This window comes from Pungitius pungitius, chromosome 12 (genome assembly GCF_949316345.1).
Source record: "Pungitius pungitius chromosome 12, fPunPun2.1, whole genome shotgun sequence".
In the NCBI taxonomy this organism is placed as follows: Eukaryota; Metazoa; Chordata; class Actinopteri; order Perciformes; family Gasterosteidae; genus Pungitius; species Pungitius pungitius.
The window spans coordinates 1,497,065-1,507,936 of record NC_084911.1 but is presented as its reverse complement, the minus strand read 5'-3'; the positions used below and the strand labels follow the sequence as shown (position 1 = coordinate 1,507,936).

The 10,872-nt window shown below is 51.8% G+C and overlaps 1 protein-coding gene across 1 annotated transcript in view; it reads right to left on the bottom strand.

Moving 5' to 3' along the window:
* Positions 1-2,851: 2,851 nt before the first annotated feature.
* Positions 2,852-10,872, bottom strand: part of cacng2a (calcium channel, voltage-dependent, gamma subunit 2a) — a 29,726-nt gene continuing 21,705 nt past the window's right edge. The window contains exons 3-4 of the mRNA XM_037475906.2: positions 4,020-4,160; positions 2,852-3,501 (exon numbers count right to left, since the gene is read on the bottom strand). Coding sequence (XP_037331803.1) covers positions 2,966-3,501; positions 4,020-4,160 — 677 coding nt within the window. The 3' untranslated portion in view covers positions 2,852-2,965. The remainder of the gene's footprint in view (positions 3,502-4,019; positions 4,161-10,872) is intronic.

Sequence of the window (10,872 nt, the reverse complement as noted above, 5' to 3'; positions counted from 1 at the left end):
GAGGAATGTGAAGGAGGCGAAACGACACATCAGCATGTTCAACCACACACACAAAAGAAGACCAGAGGAGAGTCTTCCCCCCCCCCCCCCCCCCCACGTCTCTCGTCCCTATTCAAAGTAAGTGACACTCTGTGCCCTGCAGCAGCAAGTAGAGCATGGAAATCTGGCCCCCGAGTTTTACGGGCTGTAACATCATTAGCATTAGTGCTGCGGCTCTCGCCCTGAAACCCCCCCCCCCCCCCCCGGCATCACTGTGCCACGTCCAGCGCCGCCCGCCCACCCGCCTGCCAAAGAAACCGGCAGCATTGACTCTTCAAGGGCAGCTGTGGAGGAAGAGGAGGAAGAGGAGGAGCATGGTAAATGTCACACCTACAGAGTGGATCCCGCCAGGTGGACCGTAACACAGATTAATGTCCCCTGAATGTCCCCTGAATGTCCCCTGCACCTTTTTGTCTCAGAAACCGCCGACCTTTAATCTCCATCGGGGACATGTCCTCATGTCCTCATATCCTCATATCCTCATATCCTCATATCCTCATGTCCTCATATCCTCATGTCCTCATATCCTCATATCCTCATATCCTCATGTCCTCATATCCTCATGTCCTCATGTCCTCATATCCTCATATCCTCATGGCCTGCAGCGCCGCGACGGGACGCCGTCAACACAACGCTTCATCTCAGAGATGAACAACTCCCCAAATTAGACAAGAGGGCCCTGACTTGTGCTCCCCCCCCTCTACCCCCCCCCCCCCCCCCTCCTCGTTGATCCAACTCACAGACATAAAACATATTAAAACACCTGCACAGGGGCCCGGTGCCACGAAATGAGAAAACCAGCATCTCTAAGACGCGCACGCACACACACACACGCACACACACACACACACACACACACACGCACACACGTTTCTCTCTTCTCTTTAGTGTAATCCGGGCTTGAAAAGTGACTTCTGCTCATGAATTCTGAATGAAGAGCCCGTTCTGCCACGTTGACACATTTTCTCCTTCTTAATTCGCGGCTCGTGAACTCGTCGGTGATTCGGCGTCTTCAGCACTTTCTCCAACAGAAACTCCCCCCTCCCCCTCCACCTCATTCGACCCCCGTCGGCGGATCACAGGGGGGGAGCGAAGCTCCGTGGGGTTCCTCCTTCAGAAAAGGACGGTGGGTTCCAGGTGGAACCTCTGTGAGACCTCTTACCCCACGTGAGTGTTTTACCCGTGCCTTCATCGTTGATGATGATGATGATGATGATGCTCGTCAGCGTTCCTCAGGCCGTGAGAAGCGCGCTGGATGTTCTGTTTGACAACTCCGCTTTTATGTGTGAAAGCTGACGCCCTTTTGTTGTAAAGCCAGTATTACGCGTCGCTATTCAGCGTGTGGAACAAATGGCTCACACACACACACACACACACACACACACACACACACACACACACACACACACACACACACACACACACACACACACACACAGGACACAAAGTACACTGTGTCTGTTAACCTTCTCTGTAAAGTACTTTATAAAGATGCTTATAACGCATCATCTGTTTATAGCATCCTATAATTCTACTTTTACAAACTGGCCGTCATTACACGTTATGAAGCACTGTTTGCACACACTGCATCACACAGGAGAGGCGCTGTGAGGTCAAAGTGTGTTTAGAGACACGCAGGGAAACATGGCGCTTTGTTCCCCCCCCCAGGGTTCGTTTTTTTATTCATCAGGACTTTGATGCATCCAAGTTTTAGGATCATTCGGTTTTGGCACCTTTAAAGATTTCATTTTCATCAATTTGAACAACACGTTAAAAATCAAAATAAACAAAGAAATGACTAAGGCTGTGTGAGTTTTCAAAATAAAATACATACATACATAGATTTATAAAGAAATCAACCAAACCATTTAAAAAAGCAGTTTTGTTCAATGTTGTTTGTCTGGTTTGTCTCACAAAATCAAAAAGATAATTGAACTAAATAAGAAAACAAGAAAAAAAACATAAAAACATTAATACTTTAAACTGTAGCGTCTTTGCTTTTTTTCCCCTTATAATTATTTACCTTTAAAACTTAAGTTTCTCAAGAGCAGATTTGCTGTAATTTTATAGCATGCATTAAATTTCTGAAATTGTGAGTCTAGCTTGTCTTGAACTATTTCATATTTAACTTGTTTTTATGTTGGTGTTTGGCGTCCTCTTCTTTTCCTTCCCCTCTGCTCCTTCTTTTTTTTAATTCGTAGAAGTCCTGTTTGGAGTCTTTGTGACCTTTGACCCCCCCCCCCCAAAAAAAGAAAGCGAACAGGGGCCGAGAAAAAGGCGAGAAGGTTCCATTAAAAGAATAGATATTATTCTACTGCTGCTACCTGAAGCTCCGCCTCCTGATCCCAACCTTCAACCCCCCCCCCCCCCAAAAGAGTCTTTTCTCATCTCCACAGCAGCACTTGGTTTGGTTCACTTGTTCCTTTTTTTTTGCTTCGGTAAAGTTTGTAACTCTTGATTATTAACGTAATAATGTATTTATAAAAGTAATATATAATATACTTATATATATATATATATATATATACGTATATATATATGCGTATATATATTTATAGTACCTTTGTTAGAGATTACTGATTGGGCTAATTCTTACTGAATCCCAATTTGTAACAATTCACAGTTTTAATGCAAAAAATGAACAAAGGAGTCAATAAATGAACGAGGTGTAAATCTGGGCTTTAACTTGAACCTGTGGGTCAAACCTGTCCAACCAAAGGGCTTTACACCCCCCCCCCCCCTCGTCCTCCCCCCTCCACTCTCTCTCTCTTCAAGCGCCCGTGACGCGTCCCTTCCCCCGCTCCCCCCCCCCCTGCTCCTCCACGACGCCAATGGAAAAGTCATGCAGCTCCAACAAAAAGAACAAATGTCTATAAACATGGAAGTCCGCCCCCCCCCCCGCGCGTGTCTCCCGGTCTCTCCTCCCTCATACCGGCGTGGTGCGGCGGTTGGCTGTGTTGGTCTGGCTCGAGTCTTTCTGGTCCTTCTGGATGCAGTTGTGGACCTGCAGGAAGTTGTGGTCCCTCTCCGAGTTGTAGGTGGCCGTGGGCGTGCCGGAGGACTTGAGGGTGTCCCGGGGCAGCGTGTACATGGAGATCTCCGTGGACGGCAGCGCGCTGAAGCCCTTGAGGCCCACCGGCGAGGTGTCGCGCGAGTGGGACGGGTCCGTGGAGCGGGAGGAGGAGCGCGAGCGGCGCCGGTAGCGGTAGCGGTAGCTGGGGATTCGCGTTATGGCGGAGCCTTGGAGGTAGTCGGCGGCGCGCGCCCCTATCCGGAGCTGCCGGTGCCGGTCGATGAACATGTGCACGGCCAAGACGCCCACCATCTCAGCCATGATGAAGGACAGGGCCCCGAAGTAGAAGGACCAGCCGTAGGAGTAGCTGTTCTTCTTGGAGTCGCTCTTGGAAGGGTCCCCCGAGTTGGCTGATATGTACACGATGATCCCGATGATGTTGCTCAGGCCTGGAGGGGGGGCGGTGGGTTATGGGTAATGGGGGGGACAAGACAGAAAGTCGGGATGAGCTCACTTGGCCTTCACAAGCATATGTATGAATGACATCATCCACATCCCATCATACAGTCCGTCCCTCAGTTGTTAGTTAAGACACACGGAGAGATATCTGACACGGTACATCCGGTTGGGTGGATGGTGGGGAAAGTGTGTCAGGGACACCTTATTTTTAGAGACGGGTCCCGTAGGATGGCTTTTAGCCCAGCAACAGGATCAAGAGAAAAGAAAGGAGGACAAGAGGAGGAGGAAGAGGAGGAGGAAGAGGAGGAGAAGAAGTGACTTGTGGCTGCAGTGCAGGAGGATTAGAAGCTTCGTGGAAACGTTTATTATCTCGCCTCAGACTCTCTGTCAAGATGAAGCAGAACTATGAATACACCATAGTACTGAATTATAATTCATCCTTTTGTATCTGAACAATCTCAGACAGACTTTTAGAGGGGGGGGGGCCTGCACACCGGCGTGGGCTCACCTGCGGACACGAAGAAGATCCCGGCGCTGAGGATGATGTTGTGGCGCGACTTGTAGAACTCGCTGGCGGCGATGCACAGGCCCCCCATGAAGAGCAGGATGACGCTGAGGATGGGGAAGATGCTGGAGGCTCGCACCGCACCTGGGAAGCAGAGGGAGAGAGAGAGAGAGAGGGAGGGGGAGGAGGAGGGAGGGGGGGAGAGGGGAGGTGGGGGGGGGACGTTTCTGTGTGTGAGCACATCCCAATCAACACCCCATCGGGCCTGTGAAAGACTCCATCAACACGGTCTAGTGTGCCTCCCCACAGCGAGCCTGTTACCCGGCCTTATGTAATCACACCGCTGCCCCCCCCCCCCCCCCCCCCCTTCTCTCTCTGTGCAGCATCATGTGAATGTGCAGTCGACAGAAGCGCTACGGGGGCTCTGGCATGCACATCGGCGGGGGCCGCAGTGCAGAGGGACGCAGCGCGTCGCCCTTGAAGCTCTGCAGCAGCGTCCTTGCAGCTAATTACGAAGAAGCAGCAGAGGAGCGATACGATGCCCCCCCCCCCATCCCCCCCCCACCTCTCCTTTTTTAGAGGGGTCAAACAAAGAGCTGCGCCCTCGGGTGCCAGGTAAAATGAAGAGTCATCGCAGAGTTTGGGATGCAGACAGTTCTTGCCCCCCCCCCCTCCCTCGCCTCCTGTTTAACATGCACACATAAACCTCCATCAGGCTGCTTGGATTTCTACCACCACCTCGTCAGCACTTTCAGCAGCTTCTCCCCAAAGTGCTGACGTAGTTCCCGGGTGGGCGTGCGCTGAGCTGCCCCCCCCCCCAACCCCCTCCCCTCCTCCCCGCCCCTCCCGGGACCACGCCGGCTCTCCTGGGGGCCGCCTACCTGCTGCCATTCACCGCTCCCACCTCCACACCTCTCTCCCCAAAAAAGGGATTCACTCATCCTCAAACACCTGTAAGGCTTCATCCCCCCCCTTCCCCGGGGGAGGAGCGCTCAGGGCGGGAGCCACGGCCAGCCTGACCACCTCTCAACGGTAACCATGGCGAGGCCGAATCAGGCCGCGTCCACGCATGAAGTTACAAAACTGTTTTTTTCATTTTTTTGTTGCGTGAGTGAATGGGTGGATGAGTGGATGAGTGAATGAGTGGATGGGTGGATGAGGGAATGAGTGGATGAGTGGATGAGGGAATGAGTGGATGAGTGGATGAGGGAATGAGTGGATGAGTGGATGAGGGAATGAGTGGATGAGTGGATGAGGGAATGAGTGGATGAGGGAATGAGTGGATGAGGGAATGAGTGAATGAGTGGATGAGGGAATGAGTGGGTGAGGGAATGAGTGAATGAGTGGATGAGTGAATGAGTGGATGGGTGGATGAGGGAATGAGTGGATGAGTGGATGAGGGAATGAGTGGGTGAGGGAATGAGTGGATGGGTGGATGAGGGAATGAGTGGATGAGTGGATGAGGGAATGAGTGGATGAGTGGATGAGGGAATGAGTGGATGAGGGAATGAGTGGATGAGGGAATGAGTGAATGAGTGGATGAGGGAATGAGTGAATGAGTGGATGAGGGAATGGGTGGATGAGAGCTGAAGCACTTTAGATGCTTTCTATGATAACACCTTCAAATGCAGCCTGGCGTGAACAGAGGCGACGACGACCCCGGTGACCTTTATGAGACGTTGACGACATTAAAACATCTGTCCAGCTCTTCCTCAGGTGGACGTGTGAGGGAGAGAGACGCGTGATGCCGAGCGGCCTCCAGCACCCGAGGGATCGATCCCGGTTCGGTTTAGAGGACATTGACCCGAAATCCATCGGAGGCCCGTCCGCCCCCCGAGGGTCACAGCGGCAATGATTTTTCGTGACCAAGTGACCTTTCTGCTTGTGCGCCCATCAGGTCAAAACCCGCCAGTGGTTTAGTGAATCTGGATCTGACGCCATCGCTTAAGACCATCGGGTCCACACGGGACGCTTCGTCCTCTCACATGAGGAGGCTTCAAAGGTCACGTTTACAAAGCTTTTTTTTTTATTGATTTAGAATTATTTATTTATGTATTTGTCAATTGTCGATTTGGTAAATAATTGTTATTTGTTGCTTTTTTTTTCACGCTGTCTCTTTGGCGCCACTGTCCTCCGTCTTTATTCATTCTCACTCAAAGCACGGGACAGCTTGAAAGATAAAGCGTGGTCCCCCCCCCCCCCCGTTGTCTCCTTGTGGCGGCCTGAGGGGGATTTGGGGGGGTTTAGGGTTACCGGTGAGGTAACTTGATTAAATATTCAGTCGTCCTGAGGCTCGACCCTGCTCCCGCGTCCCGTTGCACACGTCCCTCTATTTCCACGTCAGAATGACTTTAAAATCATTCTTTCGCCGTGGTTGTCACTCACTGAGTATTTATGATCCATTAGTTGGAAAAAAGGTCACAAAAAGGTTAAGGTCCTTGTTGGAAAAGCACCAGCTTGGACTCAATGAATAATGCCGTTGAAGAATAAATGGCGGTTGAAAAAGGTTCATAAAGGAACAGAAGCTCCCTGGTGCAGCACAAGGGTTTAAATCATCATGACACAAACTGTCTGATGAAGCCCGTTCGCTTTGAACCACATTAAATCCAGCTGGTCTTACAGAACAAGGGCCCCCGGGGTCGCGTGAGGCCTTCGAGGAGCCTCATTCCCGCAGTGCTCCTCGTCCTCCCGAACCTCCCAGCATGCACTGCGCCTTCCGTGCAGACGTCTTTCATATCCAGTGGTTTTGGGCTTAACAAAGCAGGTTCAAGTCAGACATTTTGTGTGCTTTTGACAGATGAAAGTGACACCGCTGACTCCCCCCACCCGGAGGGGTCGCCCCCCCGCTGGCCCGTGGCGACGACGAACGCCGCCCGGCGAGGATGTCGGGCCTGCTGCTGTAAGCGGAACACAAGCGCGGCTGTAAGCATCCCGTTGCCGTGCCAACGAGGGGAAACGTTTTTTTTTAGGACGACGGGACAATGACTGCGGCCCGGAGGCGGCGAATCGAGGCCACCTATTTAAAACCAGGACTTCCTCAGCAGACTGTGGAACGTCTTACTCTCCTCCTCTGAAGCGCCAGACATTTGGATCCCGCCCGGAGGGACGTTTGGACCCGACAGCTACTCCGCTGGAACCAAAATGCACCAAAGACGTTTCATGGGCATGTGATGGATGAGTGTTGGATGGATGAGTTATTGTTGTTTGATCATTATATAAGAAGAAACGTGGTGGACCCATTTCTTTTTATATCTTTTGCCCCACATTTATGATTTACCAAAGTAAAAGCACCAATACAAAGCGTTAGAAACACTCCATGAACCTTTAGAACCAACTGCGCAGCTTTACCTGAGAATTACGACGACCTCCGTGCACATGAAAGGGCCGTCCAGGGGGCCCCCCCGGGACGAGTGCCGTGGCGGACGGTTCTGATGTGGGTCGAGGTCGCGATCATAGAGAGCGCCGCGTCTTCCCTTTACACGACCCCCCCCCCAGGAGGAGCTCCTGTCACTCACCGTTTGGAACCCTGAAGAACCCTAAAGAACCCGTTCAGGATGGGAACGTCGCTCTGTGAGAACCAAGAGGCTTTTATATCTAACATTACGATTTGTTTGTCGTATCCTTAATGGGGGGGGGGGGGGGGATCAGTTTAAATAATAGATAAAAGGCCGATGCACCAAAGCTCAACTCAAAAGAGAAAAACTCTCAACTGATTTCTATTCATACTGTGTTCCTAGTGATGATTGGCACTTTTCTATTTACCAACAGTATAACTGGTTTCCTGTCAGATGCCAAAATGAGAATTGGCAGCCGAGCTTCCTTCCCCCAGACGGGGCGACGGCGCTGAATGTTTGGTTTCCACACACAAGAGGCGCCGGGTCTCCAGTCAAAGTTCTGATGATGTGTCTGCTGAGTCCAAAATAACAAAACTGGTCACCAGTGACACCAGTTTTGGGGGGAATCGGGGTTTCTTCCTAACAGGGGCAACACTTCTTTAGCTGCTCTGTGGCCAGAGACACAGAGGGGGGGGGGGGGGGGGGGGTTACTGTGTGTACCGGATTGATCCACACGGCTGCAGCTCGGGCCGGTGTCCGCTGACAAAACAAACTTTATGGGGGGGGGGAGTTCTCCTGTGGTGCAACAAACAGTAAATGATATGAAGAGAAAGACTCGCGCACACACACACACACACACACACATTTTTTTCTACTTGCACTAGCGGTTCCACGCGGTACCCAGCAGGAACCCACTCGTCTTTGCACACTCCAACTTTCTCTCCTTCTCTCCTTCGCTCCTTCTCTCCTTCTCTCCTTCTCTCTCCTTCTCTCCTTCTCTCCTTCATTGACAGGGTTGAGGGGAAATTAGCATTGGCTCTTAATCAGCCTCCCCCAGCCCAGAATGTGCTGATGTGCAGGACGGGGTCATGCTAATCAGGTGCCTCAGCTCCCAGGCACATTGATTTAATACTACAAACGCTTATTAATCCCCTCCACACCTCCTTTTCTTCCTCCTCCTCCTCCTCCTCCTCCTCCTCCTCCTCCTCCTCCTCCTCCTCGATACCGGCCCTCGCATCGCCCTCCTTCTCGACCCAGAAGCTTGTCGACTCTCCCCAATCTCGATCTCGATGAAGTTGGGACTCGTGGGTCTCTTTCATTGTGTTTGCACTCATTTATGTGGTCTGGAAACCTCTCCAGACAAGATTGAAAGCATATTTTAACCTAAACTGAATTATGAGTGATGATCAGAAATGATCAAAAGCAGGACTTTAAAGGCCATGAAAGGTGAGAGAAACCAGCACAAAGACTTTGTGGAGCGTTCGCACCTCGTACATCTAACTCGTGTTTTTTATTTATATTCATGGAAGCTGCAGGAAGCTTTCAAACAAACAAAAATCAAAGACAAAAGATGAACAAGACTCCAACCTCCCTGTAAAACAACTCCCTGTTTTTGTCTCCGTAGCTCAGGAAACATCGCAGAAGAAACATCCCCTTTTCAGTAATTTATTCATCATTTGTTGCATTGCTGCAGATTAGCGAACACTTTTCTGCATCAGAAGTGCTTTTACTTTGAAACACGCAGACTTTTAGGTTTACTGAAGCCTGAAAGCAGGACTTTCACCTGATCCTTTAAACGAGGAGAAGCATCTCTTCTTCTCTTGTCCCCACGCGTCCACCCGGCTGCACCAATCGGTGCGACTCCCCCACAACTTGGGATCGATTCAAAGTTCCCTCCACAGAACCCACTTCGACTATACTGCAATCAGCCCCCACTGCAGCGCCGCCGTCCCCGCAGATCACAGGAGGGTCAACTCATCATCGAAGAGTTATTTTGACATTTTTAGCACAAACAGTTAAATCTGCAATTGTGCTTCATGCTCGAGCACAAACGCGCACACACACACGCGCGCGCCTTATATTGCAGTGAAAGCAATGCATTGTGGTTGCAAGTGGGTGATTGCAAACGGCAATGTGGTTTCCCCCCCCCCCCCCCCCTACTGAGAGACGTGCACGCCGTCGCACGATGAATAAACGCACGCACTCGATGAGGCCCGACACGGTTTGTCTCTCTACCCCCCCCCCACCCCCCCTCCCGATAATGAGACATAAAGGCAGAGTGCTGCAACTCGCTCGGCCGACCACGACAAAAGCGATTGCCTTTAAATGTATTTATTTATATATGTTTTGTCGATGGATTCCTTATTTGGAATAAGATGTCACCGCGAGAGAACCCGGGGGGGACACCTGCGAGGGCCAACGCCGACGCATCGCCGTCCGCCCCGGTCCGGGCAGGCCTTGGCCCGTGGGTCACGTGACGCTCAAACTGGCAGCAGAGACCCGGCTCCACAGGCCCCCTGCGTGTCCCGCTCCAGACCCGTCGATTTTATTGGGCCGGTTCAGGGCCGGCGTCCAGCGTCTGCCGCGAGGCCTCGGGGTGGGTGACACAGCCTGTGACGAGCCCGCCCTTCTGTCATCAATGTCAGCGAATGCTCTCAGATGAGCGAGCCGCAGACACCAGGGGCGCAGATTAAAAAGACGGCCCCCCGGGGTGGGGAGGGGAGGAGGGGGGGGAGGGGCAGGGGACACCCCCGGGAAAAAGTTCACAGGACAGTTAATTGAGAGGGTATGAAGGGCGCCGATGGTGGTGCTTATCGTTTGTAGTGTGGAAGTGGGGCACGCTGCAGGACGGGGGGGGGGGGGGGGTTCTTCCCAGTGGGCTGCTGGGATGAGAAAAACAATCCGACAACAAGCAAAGCAAACAAACAAACACGCGCAGCCTGAGGCCGCGGGACAATGATGGGAGTAAGAGACACAAGACGAACCACGTGACCACAGAGGAATGACGGCAGAGGTCATGTGATATATATATAATAATAATAGTCGGACCGAAAAAAGTCGTGATCGTGAAGCAAAAAACTTATAAGATGTAATGTTAGCTGGAAAATAACCATGATTACTAAAATTTTACACCAGCATTCATCTACAGAAGTCCCCCCCCCCCCCCCCTCACATGATCCTCCTCTCTTCATTGCACTGGATTGATGTCTTTCAGTTTAGCATTAGTAGCTTGCATAACGGGGCGTTTCCTCCTTCTCTCTCAGCTGCTCAGCGCCCGGCGGAGCGGTGGATGATGGGAGCTCCGACACGCCATGGTCTAAAAAACCCACCGGCGCTTCAGTGCGCCTCAGCTGGCTTACATAACCCCCCCCGCGTGGATGTCCAAAACCGCCTCGCTGTTGGGGGGGGGGAGCTCGACAGAGCAGACACACAGCGGACACACAGCGGACACACAGGAGCACACAAAGTGTGTGCGGAGCGCGTGTGTTTGATGAAGCGGAATTTTGCAGAATGCAGTCGCG